Genomic DNA, 23,932 nt, shown 5'->3' on the forward strand with positions numbered 1-23,932 from the left:
TGCAGGGCCCAAGCACTTGGGCCATCCTCCACTGCACTCCCTGGCCACAGCAGAGAGCTGGCCTGGAAGAGGGGCAACTGGGACAGAATCCGGCGCCCTGACCGGGACTAGAACCCGGTGTGCCGGCGCCGCAAGGCGGAGGATTAGCCTAGTGAGCCGGGGCACCGGCTGCCCATTTTTCTTGACCAGGCAAATCCCTACTTAACCTTTCAAACAAAACTTTTAAGGAAGCCTTTCTTGAACTCCTAGGCTAAATGTCTTCAATTTCTATTTCCATGCCTACTGTATTGAGGGCTAGATGACAGGAAAATGCCATTATTTTAAAATTCTCAGTGGGTGGCCAATGGCCTCAGGAAAATTCCAGAAGATATCTATTTTGGGTGTCCTTTTTCCAGGGAGGAGAACACCTATCAACATACAGAGATCTGAATATCCAGCATTGGAATACAGGCCAGGATGAGACAGTGCTGCGATAGCCCCTGATTTTTAATTTAGATTTTATAGTAATGTTTTCTAAGGAAAAAGCAAGAATATCTAAGTATAGGTTAAGTTAAGAGAAGTTTTTATTAAAAAGCTGTCTTTTCCAAAGGAAATAGGGCACAGAAATGATTTCATGAAAATTCATTCCTTTTATTGATGTTTTATTAATGTTGCATAGAAATATAAAATTTTACATGCCATATTTTCCATTAATACATGCAAATATAAGTAAGAACAAATTACTTTCAAATAATCAGAAATTCTTTAACCAAATATTATTTTTATTCCCATAAGGTAGATATTTGGAAACAACTCTAAACTGTAACACATTAGTCTTCTGCACTTTATGCTAAAATAACATTTTCCCAGTCTGTAATCACTGACTCTCCGCACTGGCGCAGCCATGTCGTTTCTGTTGCACTTCCTGGTGTCGCTCCTTCACTCCCTTCGGAGCGCTCATCTCTACACCGGAAGACGTGAGCAGGTGCTTAGGCCCCTGCTGGGCCTGCTTCTGCTACAGAGCAGTGAACCTGTGCATGGCACTTGGGTGTGTAACTACCTAAGATCATCTTGAGGAGTTCTTAAGAGCCGCCAGCCTTCTGAAAACTGCTCCAGCAAATGCTTTTTCCGTTCCGCAAATACTGGGGTTCAAACCACGCGGGTACCCCAGTCCAGGTGCTCCATTCTCTGCAGCAACTTCTCGGGTGCTTGCGAAGCTTAGAGGGCAAGACTGCTCGCAGAAGCACACGCTGCGGCTGACTCAGCACCTTGGCTATTGTGAACAGTACTGCAACAAACGTGAACTACTGGGCTCTCTTTCCTCTGCTGACTTTACTTCCATTCGATATAATCCCCGAAAGTGGAATAGATGGGTACTATGGTAAAGATCTATTTTTAGATTGTTGAGGACTAGCCAGACTGTTTTCCATCACAGTAGGACTACTTTGTATTCCGATGAACGGTGCATTAGCATTCAATATGTATGCATAAATATGTGAAACATTTACATATTAAGCAAGTATGGAAAATATTAAAATTGTTAAATCTAAAACAAAGAAATATCCATTACAAATCAGAAACTCAAAGCAAACAATCCTTGTTGCAGGCCAGATGGTGACTATCAAGAGGGTAGGTAATCATCTCAATTTGTGGAGGAGAGAACAGGTACAAAGAATCCCTTACCTTTGTGCTTTTACTTGAAATTTACTTAAAATGCATCCTATGATCTGATGCTCAGAACAGAATTTGTGTAAGGTAGGGAGAAGAGCTATTCCTTTACAAATGAAGGCTCAGGGGCTTGCAGACACGAGTCACTCGCCGAAGGTGGCACAAACAAGCAGACAGCATTAGAACTTGAACTCGGGTGCTGGGATTCCCACCGCAGTCTTTCCTTAGTGACTGCACACAGTGAGGAGCAGCGCAGCAGTCTCAGACATCACCAACCCAGAGTGCACTGGGGCGCGCCATGCAGATCAGCTGCCTCCAAGTGGCAGGAAAATGAATCCTATCGCCTCGGAAGGGGAACCCCTCTGTCATTCTCAGCGTCGCTCTAGACAGTCCTAACACGCTTGATAGAAGGCACCTGGGATGTGAACAACCATATTTGTAAACAGAAGTAGAAATGATGACAGATTTGCTGATTTCTATGGTACATTAGGTAAACTTCAGAAATATATATTAAAGTATAAGCTTAGCTAAATTATCGATACAAAATGAATCTTAAGATTTTGATCTCCTATAATACATTTTACAATTTTCTCGTTTAAAAATCTAAAAGATGATGTGTCACATCTCTCTCACAATTTTTTTTCACTATACAGAAATTGCGTTCCTTTGGAAAACCAACACCTTGCCAGGTAGCTTCCTTTTGCACACTTTGCTGGTCAGAAGGCCTTCAGTGCAGGTGCGATCCTGCGGAAGCGTCTGTGACCTTGCGGATCTGTAGTTTCAAACACGTAACCTGGAGGAGAGGGGCAGCTAGCTGGGCAGACTTCCTGTTTCTTTGGGGTGTACTCTATGGAGTACGTGGTCGCGTCATCAAAGGGAGCAGCGCTCTGAAGAGCAACCGTGGGAGGTTTGCAGCTCGCTGTGGGGATCAGCTCATGCGGCACATAGTGCGCTCTGAAGGTGCTCACGCCGTCGAATCTTCCAGATGGGCCGGGGATCTGCGGCTGCGGCTGCACGAGGCCTGGACGACGGCTTTCCCACGCTGGGAAATCTTCCTTCGTGGTGCTTCTTCCTTGGAAGGGAACATGGCTGCTGCTCCTAGGAGCACCTGGTCTGATGGGAGCGGCACGGCTGGCTGGATGCGGAACGTAGTCGAGGTGGCTCGTGCTGTGTGACTGCATGCTTCCTGGGGGCGGCACGTACTCTGCTGCCTTCTTCGCGCCAGGGGCTGGCACTTCCCAGGCCTGAAAACTTGCACGGAATTCCGTGCTTCCTGCAAAGGGGGCGTTCGGGGTCACTCTGGTGTATGGGGGCTTGCAGATTTTTGCCATGTCACCAGCAAGACCCTGAAAGTCACACCGATGAGTTGTGAGGTCCTCAAAGGGCCGGTCAGTTGGTTTGTAAACTTCTCTCGGCCTTGCAATCTTGAATTCTAGCTCATGTGGTACATAGTCAAGGCGGTGACTGGTCTCGCCATTGAAAGGGACGGTGGACCGTTTGGGCACAGGGGACGGTTTACAGCTTCGCCTTGGCTTTAGCTCCTGGGGAACGTAGTCATCCTGGAATGTGGTGGCATTTCCGAATTTCACGGTAGGGGGATGATAAGCGTGTTCTGGTTTATAAAGCTCACTTTTCTGAATGTCCCAAGCTCTATAATCATCTTGAAAATGAAACAAACAAACACGTTTAAATGATAAAGAAAACCACACCGTCTAAGAATCATGGCTTCTCGCACTGTGAAACATCCTTGCATTGCTTTAGTGAAGTTCCTGTGGTTCTCCTCAGCTCTGTTCTTTCTATTTCACTTCCTGCACTTCACTCCCCTCCTCTAGGCATCTCCCCATTTTAACACACAGAACTCCCCATCTTCAGACTCATCTGAGTATGTATCAGGGGAATGGCACAGCTGGACCTGGCTGTGGATAATTCTTGAAAGCAAAAAAAAAAAAAAAAAAAAAAAAAATTGTGTTTGTTGTTGGCGAGAGCAGAGTTTAGGAGATTATAATTGTATTCCAAGGAACTGGTCGAGAGTTTTGCCACAACTCACAAAGTTGCTAGGATGAGCCATCAAGTTCAGGTCTTAAGATATAATCAAGTGCCCAGGTGTGAGGGCAAAACGGGTGTGGGTATTCCCCGTGCTTTGAGGGGCTCCTCGAAGGAGAGAACATTTCCACTTCATTGTCCTCTCGGAAAGCTACAGGACCCTATCCAGGATGGAGGGGGACTTGCACAGGCATGGAAAGATCATTGGCTGCAACACGAAAGCTGTATGGGATTTCTAAGTGAAATCCAAATGGTCTTTAAACAATTTATGGGAAATGCATTTTATGAGAAAACTATGCAGGAACTTTTTTTCAAATTTTTTGCACCACAATAAACTTATCTTTTAATTCCTTGCCCTTCAGCCTGCTTCCTGCAGCTTTTCCTAGACCATGCATATTTCAAATGAGGGTTATTTAGGCCTCCCATTGCTAGATGAGAAAAGTAGTAATTTGGGAAATACTACAGAATTGGCTTCACTCAGAAATATATATTTCTAAATATGAAAATTGATTTATAAAAGACAGAAGTTTGCCACACGAGACAATATGTGAAAATCTGGACTGTAGTCCATGTAGTGTTCAATGGCAAGGCCAAACCTCAAACGCTTATTACGTGGATACCTCTTTCAATGGGAAAATTCCTCACCTATAGACGTTTCTGACAAAATGGGCACGTTTTGGACTAAAAGATTAAGTCACCGATGTTTGGATAAGAGCAGAGACCTGTCCCAAGAGCAGACAATCTTTAAGCCGGCAGAGACTTAGGAAACAGACTGGCAATGAAAGAGGAGTTAGACCAAGCATTCGTGTTCTTGTGCACCTGAAGTTGACAATAAGCAGTCCGACAGGGGGAAGCGAACAATCTGAAAGAATGAATGAAGAAGAGTTGGAGAGCCAGAGCAGGCTGCAATCATTTTCAAAACAGACATGGAGAAGAAGTGGGAAGGATACACGAGCAGAGGAAGCTGCGAGTAGGCAGAGTGGTGACGGGGGCAGATTTGCAGACGACGCAAGATGCTATGAGTGAGAGCCGGTAGCCAGCTCATTGCAGAGACAGGAAGCGCAGCTCTGCCCTTAGAGTCCTCTGTGCCCAGTAGCTCTCCATTTCCAGTTCATGAGACTTTACCAGAGTCTCTTTTTCTTACGGTATCGTGGAGCAATCCCTGTTCTTGGCAAATGAAGTATAAAACTCTGATACTATTTTGCAGTGAGTCATAGGAAATCACTGATGTTAAAGAAGGCCTATAGTTCCACACAATCACATAGGGACAGCCCTGGCTGGCGCCAGAGACTCAAAGAAAAAAGATGTTATTTTATGGGCGGAAACAGACCAGAATATTTCTCCCTCACCAAACCAACTTTGGCTTTCAAAATGGAAACAAGAATTTGGAGACTGAGAGCCAAGGTTCGGCAGCACATATTAGGACGAGTATCACTTCTAGATAATGGTAGAATGTTGATATTCTCGCTATAATTACGCCCATACTCGTATGCTTAGATTATTTGTTCTAGAATATCCATTAGTAACATTCTATCAATATATTTAAAACATCAGAGTCTTTTTTAGTGTCATCTGTTTTTAGCATTTTAGGACACGAAAAAAAAAAAAATTCTGCGCTGTCCAGGTCTGACTACAGTCTGTTCATTTCACAGCTGTGTTCACTCCTGCGTGTCTGCTCACCCTTTGTATGCAAAGCTCCTTCCCCCTCCCCCATTTTAATACAGTGAGCTGTTCTAGGTTCTTCTCTGAGGACCAAAGTCTTGAGCTGCTTATGCTAGGTACTCCGCTCTTTGTGGTGTGGAGGTACCGAGGATTGGAAACAACATTTACAAAGTCAGGCGGTCTCATCTCCATCTGCACACCACTAGACTGCTGCCGCAGGCTTAGCTGCTGACTCTCACACTTGAATCTACCACAGGCCTCCATTCAAACACCAGCTCCTTCAGGGTGCCCTCCTATTAGACATCTCTATTTGCCTGGCTGTCCCCAGGCAATCAAAACTCAGTATGCCCCAAATTCACCATCCTACTCAGACTCACATTTCCAAAATCTCGGTTTTTATTATGAATTTCGTATCCCAGGCAAAAATTTCTAACCAGTCTCCTTTCTTTCTCATTACCTTTCAAGCATTTTTCAAATTCTGTTGATAAAATCTCCTAAAGTTTAATTTTTCTCTTCTTGAGGGAAACAAAGAATAGCAACCTGATAAAATTGTCAAGAATTAGAAAAAAGGAAAAGAATAGCAATGCAGAATAAAGGTCCATAAAGTCTGTAATGATGTCACTGCTTTTATTATTAATATTCGTAATTAATGTTTTATTTCAGTTCATTAACTTTATTTTTTAACAGAAAAAATTTTTCTCACTTATTTTGTATCACTTTTCTGTTTTCATTTTCAAATGAATTGACTGCTGCTCTTTTTTTCAGTATTTCTTTCTTTCTGCTTTGCTTTTGATTTAATTGGCTCTTATTTTTGTAGTTTAATTAGATGGAATCTTAAGCTATAAAATTAAGAGTTTCTTTTTTTCTAATAGGAACATTAAATGCTTATAAGTTTCCCCTGAAGCATTGCTCCTGATCCAGCCCGCGTTTTGATAAGCCAATTTTCACTCATTACATTCAAAACATTTTCAAATTTCTATATTACTTCTTAAAATCATTTTTCCTCAACATTTGGAGATTTCCATATTTCTATTATTGATATCTAATTTAATTGCCATGGTCAGGAAATATACATGATTTCAATCACTGTATATTTGTTAATCTTTGTTTTATGGCTCAGAGTGGGGTCTATCTAGACAAATGTCCCACGTGCACTTGAGAAGAATGTGTAGTACTGCCAAGAGTGCTTTACGAATGTCAGTTAAATCACTATCATTGATAGTGCTGTTCAAGATCTTACATCCTTACTAATTTCCTGTCTACATGTTCTATAGATTAAAGGACAATGTTGAAGGATACAACTACAATTTCCAGTTTTTTGTTTTCTTATTTTAGTACTATGTTTTACTTAAGGTATTTTGAAGCTCAAGTATTAGGGGCATACATACTTAGGTTTTGTATATGTGTTTGTCACTTGGTCTTTTTATCCCTAACTAATGTCATTTATGTATGAGTGGTCATGGTTGTGTGTCAATAAATTTTTTTTTTATAAAAAGGCCTTGGTCCACAGGCCATAGTTTGTTGATGCTTAAAGTTGGAAACACACAATTTTAATTAACTACAGTCAATATTCTTTTTTAAAAAATTTATTTTGAAAGTCAGAGTTAGTGGGAGAGAGACCTTTCATCAGCTAGTGCACGCCCCCAGTGGCTGCAACAGACAGGGCTGGGCCAGGCCGCAGCCAGGAGCCAGGGGTTTCATCCAGATCTCTCACATGGATGGCGGGGGCCAAAATGCTCGGGGCATCTTCTACCATATGGCAGTATACTTACAATTTCTACCTCCAACCTTCTGTGCTGTTGTTATGCTTACACATATAATGCAAATCCACAATATTGTGACCAGCTTTGCACCTCCATTTTAACCATTGCTAGTATGCTTATTTCTTTATGTAGAATGAGTTTCTCACTCATATCATATTCCTTCTGCTAAAAGGATTTCCTTTAAAACTTCTTATAATGAAGGTTTACTGAGAATTCTGAAAAAGTCTTATTTACGACAGATATTTTCACTAGGGAGTGAATTTACTTGATAGGTTTTTCCTGCACCCCAAGCCTCAGCGTTTTAAAGATGTAACTTTATTCTCTTCTAATTTGCATAGTTCTCCACATGAAGTCTGGGTATTCTTTCTTTGTTCTATACAAAATGTGTCCTCCGTCCCCTGTCCAACTGTGAAACAGAATCTCTTATTGTTTACTTTCACCTAGAATATGTTTCTAGGTGCTTTCTTTCTTCTTTTTATAAATTTATTGCTTGAGGTTCTCTAAACTTCTTGGATTTGTGCTTTGATACCACTCACTGTTCTTTTCTATTATGTCTTCTGTTAACTATCCTGTCTTGTTCTCTTTATTATTCTTCTAGGATTCCATACATATAAGTTACACCCACTTAAAAGTGTTCCACAGCTTCTGACATTTTGCACTGTTTTATTTATTTCATTTTTCTTTCTCATTGTGTTTTGGTTTAGTCTATGTCTACTGACTTATTTCAAGTTCACTGATTTGTTTCCCCTTGATTGTGTTCAGTCTATCGATATGTCCATGAGAGAAATTTCTTATTTTGATTATCATGGTTTTTCATTTGTAGTATTACCGTTTTATTTTTTATAGTTTCCATCTCTTTGCTGAACTTCTCTACCTATTCATGTAGGTTTCTATTAAAGCTTTTAGAATTAATCATCATTTTCCAGGTTACTTCAGAAATGGGTTTTGATTTGCTATCTTTACCTGCATATTGGCCTCCCTTCAATCCCCCTTCTCAACTTCACCTTCTCCGTCCCCCTCTTTCCCTGCTTTCCTTAGTTTTTCAAAACAGTTCCTTGATAGTTCCAAATTCCTGGTCACTTCTGACCAGATTGTGATTTGATATTTCCTTTATGGCAAGGTTTTCAAATACACTTACAACTTCACAGATCCAATTTCTTTAACAGATATAGGACTATTTTGGCCTTTAATTTCTTCTTGAGTTAGTTTTGATAAATTACATTTTTCAAAGAATTCCTTCCTCTCTTCCCTTCTCATTTTCTTTCTTTCTTTGTATAATTACAGTTTGAGGTTGAAAGAAGCATACTGTGTGTAGCACAGATAAATAATAAATAACACTTATATCCAGAACGGGGCACACTTCTTATCTAATGGGTCTCTAGTGAGTTAGCATAAGGAAGTCCAATCAAGAGTCAGCTGGGTTTGGATTTTGTTGCTGTTGCTGTTAGCTTCAGTACACCTCCAGCTTCAAACTCTTTTCACATTATCTTGGGATTTGCATAGGGGCTGAGTTGCTAGAGGGGTTTTTATCCTCAGTTTTAGGCTTTCTCTTTGCACCTGTATCTCAGAGCAGGTCTCTCTCCCGAGCTTGTTGTTTCCCAAATGCAAATGATGGTTCTTGTTATCTGGTGCTTAGTGATTCAGTGTTGGGTGGGTGGGTGTGAGGGTGTGGTTTCTTAGGTCTCAAGGGGAAGGCTCCCTCAGTGCTCCTGTCCCTTCCCTTGAGGTGATACATCTTGAGGTTTGGGTCCAGGACAATTTCCTGTTTCTCCCTGATGTTAGAGGTTTGTTTTGCCTTTTTTTTTTTTTTTTCCCTTTTCATTTCCCTAAGCTGCAGTAGAGCCTCACCTGTTCACTGGGATGACAGAGTGATGTGTCAATGCCTTTGTTCTGCAGGTTAGAGGCATTTGAATGGAGCTTCCTGTCTTTCTTCCCACAACATCCATTCCTCCCTCCACACCTGCATCATTAAAGAAAACTTTGCTTGGTTTCCAGTCCTTCTGATGACCGCCTAGTGAATCCACAAAGAGTCTACATTTGGTGTTGAGCTCTTTGTGTCTGAAGCTCTCAGAACTTACATATTCTCGCATTATGCTACACGCAGTCTTTTTCAATTTGTTAAAAATGCAAGTGGATTTTCTTATTTACCATATGTGTACCAGCTAGTCATCATCTGAGGCCTTGCTCCTAGTGAAACTGCTTACATCCTGAATCAACTTGGAAGCAGTTTTCTTTTCTTAGGTTTCAGGCTAATTGGTTGATCGATGATCTCTACTTTCTGCAGGATTCATGAACATTCACAGTTTTGTAGATTATCTGGCCATTCTCTTGGTGTTAGATTGAGGGCATACTTTTTCCAGCTTTCTGTATCCTACACAGAAGACAGAAATCATGACCTTTCCTTTATGGTAAGATTTTTAAATTGCACTTGTAATTTCACAAATCCAATTTCTTGAACAGATACAGGACTACTTTTGCTTTTAATTTCTTCTTTAGTTTTCATAAATTACATTTTTCCAATAATTTGCTCATTTTTGTAAGTTTTAAATTATTGGCATAAGTTTTAATATCTTTTCAGGATATAAAAGATTAATATTTGAGTTTTAGTTTAATTCACTTATGTTTATTGTAATGAATGAGCTTGCATAAGTTGTCTATATTGCTATTTGCTTTTGATTTTTTCCATATTTACTCCATATCCTTATTTTTCTGAATAAAGGATATATTTATTCCATTATTTCTCTATTAGCATTTTAACTATAATTTTCTTTATTTCTAAAATAAAATACATTATTTTGCTATTAAGTTGTTTGAGTCTCATATATTTTGGATATTAACCCTCAGATGATGAATGGTAGCTTGTCTTTTAGTTTTGTTGTTTCTTTGTTGCACAGGAAGCTTTTCACTTGATGTTAGCCCACTTGTCTATTTTTGGTTTTGTGGCCTGGTGTAATTTAAAAAACAAAATCATTGCCAAGGTCAATGTCAAGGAACTTTCCCATGTTTTCTTTGAGGAGTTTTATGGTTTCAGGTTTTATGTCTAAGTCTTTAATGCACGTTGGGTTGATTTTTGTGTACGATATATGATAAGGGTCAAATTTTCTTCAATTTTCCCGTTACCATTTATTGAAGAGACTATTGTTCACCACTGCGTATTTTTGGTATCTTTGTCAAAAGTTAGTTGACTGTATATGCTTGTGTATACTTCTGGGCTCTCTATTCTGTTCCATTGCTCCACCATTTGGTCTTATCACAGTAGTAGCATATGATTTTGATTACTATAGCTTCCTAAGATAATCGGAAATCAGGAAGTATGATGCCTCCGACTTTGTTCTTTTTTCTCAAGATTGCTTTGACTAATTCAGGTCATTCACAGTTCCATATAAATTATTCTTGTCATTGGAATTATGATAGGGGTGGTATTGAACCTATAGAGTGCTTTGGGTAGTATGTACATTTTAACAATGTTAATTATTCTAATCAATAAGCACAAGATATCTTTCCATTTATTTGTTTCATCTTCAATTATTTGCATCATTTCACGGTTTTCAGTGTAAAGATCTTGGTTATCAATTATAAAGTTTATAAATGCTAATGACCATACTGAAATCCAGATCTCTGTATTCCTTAGAATGGCTAGCAAAGAGCAGATTAACCCCTAAAACATATTTATCAAATAAAATACTAACTTATTTAATCATATGTATTTTAATATGCATGTATTTGTAAGCCGAGGCTACTGGGGGCATTGCTGTTGAATTGTATCTGCCTTCTAGTTCATAAAACCACATCTCCAGAATCTGAATGCTTCATTATCATATCCCTTTTCTGTCTTTCCTCTGTCCACTAACCCTTAGAAAACAGTGAAAAAGTCTCTCTCCATTGTGACGTCACTTCAGCTACATTTCTGTTTTTAAGTAGGTATCTACAAATCACAATCACACAAAATAATGATGTACAGCCCTGGCCCTTAGTAGTTCTATTGGTTCATACCTAGAAACCTGGAAATGCAAAATGTGTCCTGTCTTGACTCAGGAATTTCAGGAGCGTGAAGGCCAGAGGGAACCCAGAATTCCTCAACCTTGAATGACGGGAATGAGAGGATGAGAACCCACTGGTGTGAGTGCAGTATGTGCTGTGTGTAAATGTTTACATCATCAGTAGACATCAATATTACTGATTTTTGTTTACAGACCTTGTAAGGGGAAAACAAGGAAAATCTTACTATGGCTGAAAAAAGAAGTCATTTAAATTAAATATCATCAGTCATCTTCATTATCTTTTATGTCAAACTTTGTATAGTACACTAACTTCTAGGCATATAAATAAATACCTCAGCAATTCCTAAATGTTACATTTCATTTTATTTGTTCATTATATGCACAGTCTTCATAATTTGTTGATCTTTTTTTGGTTAGCATCTTATGTACTCACAGCTTTGAAAAAGAGAAATATTATTCCTGACCTCTTTAATAAATGGGCTTATAGATCATAGTATATTGGTACCACAAACTGCCTACTGAACTGGCAAAGTGAAATTTAAAGGAAAAATAGGCATTCACCTGTTACCTAATAAAGCGTGGGTCATTACTTTGTAGAAGTCATCACTTTTCCACATCTGTTCAGCCACTTCACATAACTAATGGAAGTACATAATGGAGAGCCTACATACGCAATTACATTATTAATAAAAGAAAATGCAAAAATAATATCTATAATCAAGATAGCCTATTTAAAAAAAATAAAGATCTCATCCTGTTGCTTCTCCTCTCAGAACGAATCCGCAGCAACATCGTCCTTTAGAAGTAATAGAGTATTTTAAAATAAGGTAGGTTTTTGGAACCCTTTCTTTTGGAAAGAAAGTTGGCTGTGCCTTGCCTGGTAGCTGTTCCTCCAAGTCAGTCGTCAGCAGGGAAGAGGCGTGCTGATGCTTCCTCCTCTGAGGAATTCCTAGAGGAGCGTCCTCTCTATGGCCAACCAGCTTTGTTGCAGGGTGGATAAGCCTATCCCAGCCTGGTGCTGTTTCAGAAACTACCCACCTGGAGAGGGAAGGCTTATCCTCAACACTAGCCTTTGTCAATATAAAAGCAGTATTTTGCTTCTCCATCTGCTAACTCTTTTGCTTCATAGGTTGGTTCAAAACTTTAATAGGGAAGAGAGTTGCTATTTATTTAACTTTCTCAAAGATCTTAGTACAATAGGTAGAGTTCCAACTCACTCTAGGATGGGAGAAAGAACAATACTGATCAAATGTGACAAATATGACATAACTCTTATTCAATGCCATCCTTTAAAAAAATGTTTTGAGGTACAGAAAACCAATTAAGTGACTGAATTGGAGAGAAATCCAGGCTCAGCGCTCTATCAGGTAAATGCAAATTGCCTTTCTTTTTCCATTATAAAATACTTTTTTGACCAAAAAGAAAAATGTTCTTTCCTAAGCCATGAAGGTTAACTTTGGCAACACACTAAAACTTTAATTTGGTATTAGATGTCAAAGTAGGAAGTGAACTTTAGTTTTTTGGCTCCTCCATTTTTGAAATGGCAAGTTACCTTTATAGGTTGGGACAGTGTCCAACTTTCCTTTTATAACTTGTTTTCTCTCCAAAGGCTGGACTATTGCCACAGGCTGCACTTTATAAGATTTAAAATCCCGTTTATAGGTGGTACCAAGATCAATCTTCCCTTGTTTGGGTTTATATTCTTCTGGTACACGGCAAGGCTGTTTGACTACTTCATTTGGACGATAATCCGATCTGAAATATAGAATTTTGAAACATGGCCTCACAGCTTCTTTTATTTCTAATTATTTTAATGCAATATTGAAAATTCCAAGTTTTTTTTTTCTTGAAAGTCTTGGACAATAGTAAAATGATAATAGATTAAAAGATAATTAAAAGAACTAACTGAATTCCTCTGTAAGTTTTTATCTAGTGACTAAATAGCTTGTCAAAAATTCCAGTTTTAAAAACATCACTACAATAGATCTTCAGTTAATTGGATCTTTATTTTTATTATTATTTTTTTATTTTTTTGACAGGCAGAGTGGACAGTGAGAGACAGAGACAGAGAGAAAGATCTTCCTTTGCTGTTGGTTCACCCTCCAATGGCCGCCGCGGCCGGCGCGCTGGCGCACTGTGCTGATCCGATGGCAGGAGCCAGGTGCTTCTCCTGGTCTCCCACGGGGTGCAGGGCCCCAGCACTTGGGCCATCTTCCACTGCACTCCCTGGCCATAGCAGAGAGCTGGCCTGGAAGAGGGGCAACCGGGAGAGAATGCAGCGCCCCGACCGGGACTAGAACCCGGTGTGCCGGTGCCGCAAGGTGGAGGATTAGCCTAGTGAGCCGCGGCGCCGGCCTTAATTGGATCTTTAATAAATAAAATCCTCAAGTAATTGACTTTGTGTAACCTGGAAGGAAATCTCAGGTGCAAGTTTTAATGAATCCATAAACATTAAAACGTATATCCTTCTTGGGTCTACTTTATCAAAATCTTTCTTAATCCTACTTGAGGATTCTAGTAACTATTTGGTATACTTTATTCTGACTGAATAATGCTGTCTTCCTGTTCATTGTTAAATGATCAGTAACTCCACCTTTAAGACATAAATCACAGTCATCGTATGGCTATGACTCCAATACATCTTTGGGTCTCCTGAAGTCTTTGCCATGGAAGGCAGCCAGAGGGTACTGTAGTAGCCACACGGGCATTATAGAACATTCCGAGACAGAGGCAGGACTGCCAGCAATGAAGTAGTCTGCCGGAACAACAAAGATGATAGCCCAGACTGATCAGACTGCCTGGCTCCAAATCCTGGCTCTGCCATTCACTAGCTGCATGCCTTTGGATAACTTGGTTACTCTGTCTATGCCATAGTTTCCATATAGATGAGATACCATTTACATCATAGGGTTGTTTTAGGGATACATTCATATGAGCACATGCTTAGGGCAGTACTTGGTGTATAGAAATATGTCAGCTACTACTGTTACTACCCCAAGTTTTCAAATTGCTTTTTCTTCTGGACTCTATTGGCTGTCACTCATTTGTGACTAAAGTATCTCGTATGAAGTCAGTGTTCACTGTGTATGTCCATAACCTCCAATAGCAAAACAAAAGCTCACTGAATCCCTTCTCTTCACAACATAACTTCTTGGGCTGGTTGATTCTATTTTCTCACCCTCTTCAATCCACTTCAGTCTGGTTTCCAGCATTGTCACGTCTCTAATACACTCTAAGGTGCAGAATGACTTCTGTGAGATTAAACTCACTGGGCACTTTTAGTCCTCATCGTACTTGACCTCTCCAGAAGTAAATGATAGCACAGTTCACTTCATTTCCAAGAAATTCTCTCTTCCTGCCTTCCCGATTTCTCCTCAGGTTCCTATGCAGCTTCCTCCACCTCTGTGCAATCATTACATGCATGCTGGAGTCCCTCAGCCTTGGACCTACAGACTCCTCTCATCTAACGCTTTCTCAGAACTCTGCTCTCACACTTCATTTGTATTCTGCCTACATGGAAGTGACTCTCACGCTGACCTCTCAGCAGCTTAGATCTGTTCTCTGGACTCTGTATCAGAGCTCTTGGATAGTCAACATCACCTCAAAACTCAAAATGCCCCAAATAAAACTTACATGATCCGCTCCCTCAACAAGTCTGCTCCTTTTTGCAGCTCCCTGCTATAGGGAATGGCACGCCATTCCTCAGTTGTATAGTCAGAAACCTAGGACTCGGGCATTATCTTCACTCTCCCTATCTAGGCCATCATTAACCCCCAGCAATTCTGTCTTTTAAATCTCTCTCATATCAACCACGTTTTTCCAACTCTGTCACCACTATCATATTCAAGCTTTAATAACAGCTCATTTGAACCACTCCAATAGCTTCCTAAACTCACTCACCTACATCAATCCTAGTCCCCTCTCCTATCTTTTTTCCCCACTGTACTCAATTCTTTCACAGGAAAATCTGATCAGGTCATTCTTGCCCTCATCTCCTTGCTTCCTCCTCACCCACTCCTAGCCCACTCCCAACAAACAAACAAAACCGGAAGAAAAACTCGCAATGGCTTCTTCCTGCTGTAAGCTTACAGACAACACTGAACATGGTCTCAGGGTGCGGCCCTGCCTCTCTCACTAGCCTCAACTCATACTGTGCTTCCTCTTGCTCCAGCAGTTGGCCGTTTATTTATTTAGAGAATTTCCTACATGCTGCTTCCTGCTACGTTACTTTCTCCGCCTCAATGCACATCCACCCTGTTAATCCAGCTAACCACTTAACATCCTTCAAGTGTTGGCTCGTTTTTCTAATTTCCCTGATAAAGTCAATTCTCGTGTTCTGGCTGCTAAGGTAGTTTTACCTATTTTTCATAATTTTTACCAGTGCGGCACTTTTGTATTTTGAGTGGCTCTTTAAAAATTGTCAACCCCTCCCTGGAGCATAGTGTCTGTGAGCACAGAGATCATGACTGGCATAGTGCCGGGTGCTTGATAAATGCTTAATATTTATGTAATGGATAATAGCAGAAATCGCATACCTCAGCTTCTCAAGACACCTGAGCTGTCCTTTACTCCTCCCCAGTACCAGCTAGAGAACAGACTAACATGCAATCAAGGAGGGGGAGAATCCAGCGGAGAACAGAAAGAAAGCTCACAAGTCTCAGTTCCCCTGATTAGACCAGCTAAGGAGCAGAAATCCTACCTCCACACCCAAAGCAACCTTCTATAGAGAAGTGCAAGGCGAATGCAGCCTTATTCATCTGATTTACCCTGAAATGACTGATATATCCAGAACTTAATCCTTCAGGGCAGACTTCCTGCCAACACGGACAGTCATCTAAGCGGGCTGCAGCTGTAATGCTCTGAAAGACCCTAAGTCCTAGACAGTTTCAGACATCTGTTCTTTATTGTTTCTTCTTGCATTATAATAGTATAGATTGACACCTTATTCTTTGTACAGATAAATAAGCCTTCTACTCCTAGACAGCCTGGTCAACATAGGGTAGTCAAGAAGAAGAGTTCCAGGCCTCTGGGTCTCAACTCTTAGAAATGCTGCTGGTTTCCTAGTCAAAACACAAAGAGGAGTTCCAGTGTATTACTAGTTGGAGGAATGGCAACTGAAGAAATGGAATTTTTAGCTTTACTGGGATATTTGGATCTTTGCCATTTGGAACTTTTTGTTTTCTTTTTCAACTATTAAGGGCTACTTGAACAAGACCACTGGGAAAACTCAGAAATGAAAAACAATTATCAGAAAAAAATATGGTAGGTTGGGCCGGCACTAAGGCATAGTGGGTAAAGCAGCTGCCTGCAGTGCCAGGGGCACCGGCTCGAGTCCCGGCTGCTCCACTTCCGATCCAGCTCTCTGCTATGGCCTGGGAAAGCAGAAGAAGATGGCCCAAGTCCTTGGGCCCCTGCACCCACATGGGAGACCCAGAAGCTCCTGGCTCCTGGCTTTGGATTGGCCGTCATGGCCAACTGGGAAGTGAACCAGGTGGAAGACCTCTCTCTCTCTCTCTCTCTCTCCTTTCCTTCTCTGTGTAACTCTGACTTTCAAATAAATAAAATCTTTAAAAAAAAAAAGGTAGGTAAAAGTTTCTTAATTTTAACATTTAAAACTGCTGACAAGGAAATATATTTAGTTTTGTTTTTAAATATGAATATTCTGAGAATTATTTCAAATCTCTATTATAAGTCAGTAAAGGCACAAAAGAAACAAATTAAGGTGAAGGGGGAAAAAAGTTTGCTCTATCTCAACTAGTTGTTCAATTTGTTTACCTCTTCTCCTGAAACCTATCATTATTTTGGATTTTCACACTTTCAGATTGTATGAAAGTGTACTGAAGTCTGAGGACTATGGAAAATCTTCAAATCTGTGGAAGAGTGACAAACTATAGAAGTAACTAGAGTTATCAACACAATGTTACTTCAAGGTTTTCCAGAAACGTTAAAAGTAGAAATGCTAATTGCTTGAGTGTCCACTTTTGCTTTGTAAGTAGGACGAGCTCTAGCTGAGATGAAATGGAAATGAATGACACTAAAAATGAAAGCTATTACACAACATTCTGAAAACCTCAGATGGCAGATTCTGATATGTGAGTTCCTTGAAAGCAGGAATTTCAATTTACTTGTCTCTCTGTACTTAATGCCTAAGATAGTGTCTTGAATATAGTATACACATGAACGGTTTAAATAAAATGATAGAAGAATTGACCAAGTTGCAAAGTATGAAGAGATAAAACAAAAAAACTAGTTCCACATGAAAAGTTTAAATAAGCTTAAGAGGATTTTTGGTTTTCATCTCCTATAAAATTACTGGGTACCTACTATGTGCTAGTAGGCATTGTACCAGATTTCTGGAGGGAAAAAGGCTGAGATAATATAAGACTTAGTTCTTATTTTCATGACACACTGTACTAAGCTAGTGACAAATCACAAAAAGGTGCTTTGAGAACTCACACAAATTGTACCTAGTCTAACACTGGGTGAGGGGTCAGAGGTGACTTTTCCCAGGGATAACTGAGTTGTGATCTACAGATTAAATGGCTGTTAACTAGGGGAAGTGGGAAGAAAAAGTCCAGGCAAGGAAAACAGCATCCTAGGATGCTTTTAATCAAGTGAAATCTGGCACTTTCAAGCAAATAAAGAATGAATGGCTTATGCTGTGGGAACGAAATACAGTGAAAAGGGCATTGCAATGAAAATAAACTAGGAAAGCAAGCAGGGAACAATAATAAAGAGATGCTGGACAGGAGTTCTATGTTAAACATATGGGAAAGTTTAAGCGCATTTCCAAGCAAGGAAGTGATAGGATTAGATTTGCATTTTTAAAAAGATCATCTTGGCAGGCTAAATCATTGAAAACAGACTCTAGATGAAAAACTAGAGTAGATACAGATACCAGGAAGCTACTGCATTCCTCCAGGCAGGTGATGGGGGAAAGCAGATAAATATAAGACATTTTAGGAGGTTAAAAAATAAACAGAACTTTTAATTTCCCCCTACTCACTCTTTGTCAACTGAACTTAATTTTCATCTTTCCAATTTTTCTCAAGTTGTGACTTAACTACTTTCTTGCTTTTTGGATTGACCCAACTTAAATCACTAAGCCATTCAATTTAAATATTAGAAACCTTTAGTCCAGATGAGTTGGGAGGGAAATAAGTAAAGCAAATAGTTGCCCAATATTTACTTAAATGTAGTTATTCCTTCCATTTTCTCTCGGCATGCGCGGAATTCTTGCTTGGGTTTAAGACTTTGAGGTGGAAGAATATTGCCATGCATAGGATATTTTTCCAAATATTCAGTTGTGGGGCAAGATACGCCAGAATTTTCATAAATTCGCGTGGTTCCATGTGGACAATGGTGCCGCCTGTACAAACAAACAAACTGAAAGATTATTTTTCCTTAAAAAAAATCGTGTAGTAATTACATTTTAATCAGAGGCTTCTAAAACTCAGAATCTATTTTATTTAAAACAACTTTATTTTTTGAAAGTTAAAGAGAAAGATATAGATATAGATTAGACATAGATATAGATATATAGCTATCCCACTCACTGGCTCACTCCCCAAAGGCCCACAAGAGTTAAGGGCTGAACCAGATTGAAAGCAGAGCCAGGAACTCAGTCCAGGTTTCTCATGTGTGTGGCAGGCAACCAACGACTTGAGCTTTCACCTGCTGCCTCCCAAGGTGAGTATTAGCAGGCAGGTGCACTCAGAAGCAGAGCTAAGACTAGAAATAAGTCCTCTGACATTGGATGGCATCTTAACTGCTGCGGACATCCATCCCAGAATCTCTGAATTTTTAGGGCAGCTTTGTTAAGATACAACGAAGTGTTTCCTCTGCAGCGGTATCTTCAGAAACAAGGAATATATTACAGAGAATCCTTTTGTGGTGGAAGTCCTGGTTGTGCTCTTACCTAACTGTCTTGTTGTAGCACAGAAGCTGCAAACAAATGAACTGCCCAGATCTGTTCCAGACAGGGTCCATGTGCAATTTACATTTCACCTATTACAAACAGTCACGTAAGATTTTTGAATCAGAACAGAGCTACATAGAAAGAGAGGTAGCATATAACGTCCATTCTGCTTGCATAGACTGTGGTACAGGCAAAGCACAAGGAGCCAGCAGTTGTCCAGATTTGCAAGGTGGTTTGGCAGCTTCCTGGCCTCGGCAGGAGTGGGTGAGTTCTGGAGCTTACAGCTCTTGCAGTTTTCTGATTGTGGCAGAAGCAGTGGCTCTCCTGGCAGTCCAGTGCTGTGCTGTAGTGAGATTTCTGGGAATGTTTCCTGGAAGCTTATTTTGAAAATGGCTTTAGTTTTTCCAACTGAACTATATATACTCCTTAACAAATTCCTTTTTGCCTAAACTAACCAGAGCATATATATGGCTATTTATGTTGCCCATAACTAAAGCCCCTGAACAAAGCTATCAGTTGTTGAAGAGAATAATGTGGTCATTGGAAGATGGCAAGACTTAAAATAGAGAAAAAAAAATGTGCTGTAGCAGAGTACACGCAGGTAAAAGTGATCCTGAATGAGATGCATATGCTTTGTAGATGAATCGCAACCTCTTAGGATACTGGGCTCAACGAACCCTCAGGAATAAAACAAGAGAAATACATTTTTAGAGATTGCTGGACAAGCAGAAAAACTGCAGTACAGAAAGAGTGAAGAGGTGGCGTCAAGGATGTCCTGGAAACTTCAAAGTCAGGGGAGTCAAAAGACTCAAGAACATCAACGTGGAGCCTGTGGGAAAGTGTACCTGGTCCAGGACTTGGAAAATTAGATGCAGGGTATGCGGTTCTAACAGGTACAGGCAGGTTCTAATGTAGCTGCACCGAGTCACGAAAATCAAGTCAAAGCTCTCAAATTTCTCATTGATTCTAGTTTTATTTTCCATCAAAGCAATACATTTACAGACTTCACAAATCGCACAGTGCTGAAGAGTTAGGAAAGAAAGCAAAAGCCTCCTGTGTTCACATTTCCAGCCCCCACAGCAACCTACTGTGCTTCGCTGGGCATCACATCTGTGACGCTTGTTTACGGACTCAGAACATCCTGACTTATCGAGCTGCACCGCCAACTTTTAAATCTTAACATAAACAATGTTTAATTTATACCACGTCTGTTTACTTTCTGTTGTATGGGAACGCATTCATTCAGCAAGTGCTTAATGAGTAACAACTGTGGCATAATTTTGGAGATAGAGCTATTAGGAAAGAAAAAGCAAAAACTTCATCTTCTCCTTGAGCATTCCTGTGGGGGGTGTGGAGGAGGTGGGGAAGCCAGCAACAAACACAAAAATACATATTATATCACATCACAGCACAGCACAGCACATCACATCACATCATAAGCACAATGTGAGGAAAAAATGAAGCCAGGAAGTGAAAGAGTGTGAGTGGGGAAAGAAGGCTGCAATTTGGGCAGTGTGACATCTGCGTAAAGATCTGGCCAAGGAAGTTCTATTCTTACTGTAACTTGATTATATATGTATCTTAAACAATACACTGAACACTGAAACTTTTTTTTTTAATTCCACTAACTTTAAACAGCATTTCTGGATGCCTGCCTTTGCAAGATGAGCCCATTAATTCCCAGATACTTTAACTCTCCTACTTTGTAATATGATGGAGAAAAATTAACTCTTAAATATTTTCTACTTCCTTTTCACATTCCACTGCTTGCTATCCATTTTTACATATGATTATATATTTCTACTTTATTTAGGTTTTGCTTTTCAACACAACCAAAGTGCGACTGACCAAACCCCCTCCCCCCCGTGCCCCCACCATCTTGGAAATATTGTAAACGCAGTACACTGTGTTTCCATTACCATGGCTATGAATATTGTTTAATTCTGGGTTCTTTAATGTGCTCACAAAGGTACTCAGAGTGGAGGATTCCTACCTCCTTCTTCTCTTGCTGCTGGGAAGTCAGATCAGAGCCTCACTCCGGCCCTGTTGAGCAGACAGGTTTCCATGTGTACTTCGGAACTTGAGTATAACTTCTCTTAACTGTCAATGTTCCTTCACCTCTCCTTCTTCTCAAAATCTCTTGAAATGTCATCTGCTAGTAAATCCTCCTTTCATTTCCTTCAGTAATATGGGCTTATTTCTACCTGGGTTTTTATAATTGCATTTCCCCAGATCTTGGGGAAGGAATGAAGAAGTAAGTTCTTCCGATTCGCCATCACAGGCAGGCGCCACCGTGTGCTTTCCTGTCCTGTTAAACGTCATCCTGTCTCCTGCCTCCCTCCAATCTCACCTAAGCCTTCTGAACAGGTTCTCAAAGAAAGCTGGTTACTGCTGCAAAGCTTCATTTCCCCCAGCCACCCCACAACTCTGTTTTCAGAAATAAAATAAAATAAAATTCCATCACAGTTTAATTTACATGAAAAATGGTATATACTCCTTGAAGAGGACAAAGATGCTAGAGATGTAGGAAACCATTCAGTAACATAGTGTGAAAAAAGAGAGCCTCAACAGGAAACTGACCACGCAGCAGAAGCAGGTCAAATCCTCCTCATGAGGTCATGACCATCCAGAGCCTGCCGGAGAGAGGCGACTTACTGAAATGTCAACGAGCCCTTCTACCTTATCCCCCCTCTTCATTCCAGTCAGGTAGCCAGGACCTTTGCACTCATATTTTCTCAGTGCAGGGCTTTTGGTAGGGTGGAGAAGAAAAGCTATCTGAAGCCAACACATTTTCCCGTCATTAAACAAAAACATTTATGGGAGAAATGAAATCAAGTGTTCCTAAGGAAGGAGGTGGTAGGCAGTTGTCTTCTAAGGACTAAAGAGGAAACAAATGGTCCCGGATCACAAAAAGAGGAAGAAGTAAAGATCTCCCCAGCACACCGAGAAAAGGGGTGAAAGCTAGGGGGCTGTCGGGAGGGGAGAAGGTGGTCTATGCTCCAGCCTATGTCAGCGTCCCAGGAGGCAGCCAGATCTCAGAAGGGTTCATTGAGTCCAGGTCTCTCGCAGTTCCCAACTTTGCCAAAGATTCTTGCACCTCAAGGATAAGCCTGGAAGGAGCGAAGGCGTCACTCTCAAAGGACACACATGAACTTCAATAAAGGACATTTCTGCGGACATCGCTCCCCGTGTGCTACGCCCAGAGGCGACTCTTCTTGCGCGGAGACTGTCTTAACTCCCTGGACCACTAAACTGAGGAAAGTGGAGTCGCTAACAAAATGAAGACTGAAATTTCATGACCACTGCACGGTAAAGGAGCTTGGGTTGCCTTCAAATTAATTTAAGAGTAGGCAAAAATAAATAAATAAATAAAAAATAAAAAAAAACAAGCAATTTTTCTTGTACACCGGAGTTGGTAGATTCATACCTCAAAGGGTAATTTCCCTGTTAACCTACATCTAGTTACAAACGATGTTTATTAAGAGACTGGCAGAGAAACTGCTTTCCACCACCCTTGGAGAGCATTCCCAACGTAAGGATATTTTCAAAAAAGTTCATGAGAAATGCATCTCATGAAAAAGAAGATGCATGGACTTCAGAGTTTTGTTCTGCATCAAAATCAACTTTTTTTTTTTTTTGACAGGCAGAGTGGACAGTGAGAGAGAGAGACAGAGAGAAAGGTCTTCCTTTGCCGTTGGTTCACCCTCCAATGGCCGCCGCGGCCGGCGCACCGCGCTCATCCAGTGGCAGGAGCCAGGTGCTTCTCCTGGTCTCCCATGGGGTGCAGGGCCCAAGCACTTGGGCCATCCTCCACTGCACTCCCTGGCCACAGCAGAGAGCTGTCCTGGAAGAGGGGCAACCGGGACAGAATCTGGCGCCCCAACCAGGACTAGAACCCGGTGTGCCGGCGCCGCAGGCGGAGGATTAGCCTAGTGAGCCGCGGAGCCGGTTTAACTTGTCTTAATTCCGTTTTCCACGAACCTGTCCTGATTTATTTAGCAAACAATGAGCTAATCCCCAGGGCAGCAACCGCGAGCGGAGGAGGAAGTGAGTGTGTGGGCGGCACTGAAGGTTGTCCCCGCGGCCGCCACGGACCCAGGCCGGTGTGCAGGGCGGATCCCGCGGCGGCGGCGCCTGGCCGGGAATGGGGGTGGGAGAGGGGCACGGAAAGCTGGCAAGGTGAGAAGGCGCGACACGGCTGCAGAGTTACACCTGGTGCATCATGTCCCTGTTCACGATTAATTTATTTATTTGAAAGGCAGAATTAACAGAGAGCGAGCGAGCGAGCGAGCTACGGAGATCGATCGTCCATCCGCTGGTTCACTTCCCAGGTGGCCGCAACGGCCGGAGCTGAGCCCATCCGAAGCCAGGAGCCAGGAGCTTCCTCCAGGTCTCCCACGCGGGTGCAGGGGCCCAAGGACTTGGGCCATCCACCACTGCTTTCCCAGGCCACAGCAGGGAGCTGGATCGGGAGCGGAGCAGCCGGGACTGCAGCCCCCGTCGCGCCACAGCGCCAGCCCCGCGGTCCTTTTCAGTCCTCTGCTGCTTCCTCTCGCGGTCGGATCTGACCCCACTGCTGACCAGCCTGGCCACTGATAAACACTCTACTCTCTACCCGGCAGTGGGAGAGGGCGAACGTCCCTGGACCGGGGTCCGCGAGAACGGCGGGCGCCCTGCGAGCCCCTTCCCCGGAGCGGGGACTCCCGAGCAGCCGCGTCCGTCCATCGAGGGCCCGGCCCGCCCCACACTAGCGTTTTCTTACCCGCAGGTACAGATCTGACAGAGACACCAGGTTCTCATGCTCCCGGCTCGCGCGACCTAGGCGCTCGCCAGCTTCTCCTACCACTTCAGCCGTCGTCAAGGCAACCGCGGGATTTCCCGGGAGACGGACGCGGCGC

The 23,932-nt window shown here is 41.6% G+C and overlaps 1 protein-coding gene across 3 annotated transcripts; it reads right to left on the reverse strand.

Annotated features, from left to right (window-relative positions):
- Positions 1-606: 606 nt before the first annotated feature.
- On the reverse strand, positions 607-23,930 carry SAXO2 (stabilizer of axonemal microtubules 2). 3 transcript variants are annotated; one of them, XM_089309517.1, is made up of 5 exons: positions 23,797-23,930; positions 18,306-18,485; positions 12,669-12,871; positions 2,329-3,307; positions 1,935-2,062 (listed from the first exon to the last, which is right to left on the reverse strand). In XM_089309517.1, the coding sequence occupies exons 1-4, from the start codon at positions 23,832-23,834 to the stop codon at positions 2,364-2,366; spliced, it is 1,365 nt and encodes a 454-aa protein (XP_089165643.1). In that variant the 5' UTR covers positions 23,835-23,930; the 3' UTR covers positions 1,935-2,062; positions 2,329-2,363. The 3 variants fall into 3 exon arrangements, with proteins under 3 accessions (XP_051690232.3, XP_051690233.3, XP_089165643.1); XM_051834272.3 differs by having other exon boundaries at positions 607-3,307; XM_051834273.3 differs by having other exon boundaries at positions 607-3,307; positions 18,306-18,502; positions 23,797-23,889.
- Between the last annotated feature and the right edge of the window lie 2 nt (positions 23,931-23,932).

The sequence above is a fragment of the Oryctolagus cuniculus genome, chromosome 12 (genome assembly GCF_051225735.1).
Source record: "Oryctolagus cuniculus isolate XC-2025 breed Fujian yellow rabbit chromosome 12, ASM5122573v1, whole genome shotgun sequence".
Taxonomy (NCBI): domain Eukaryota; kingdom Metazoa; phylum Chordata; class Mammalia; order Lagomorpha; family Leporidae; genus Oryctolagus; species Oryctolagus cuniculus.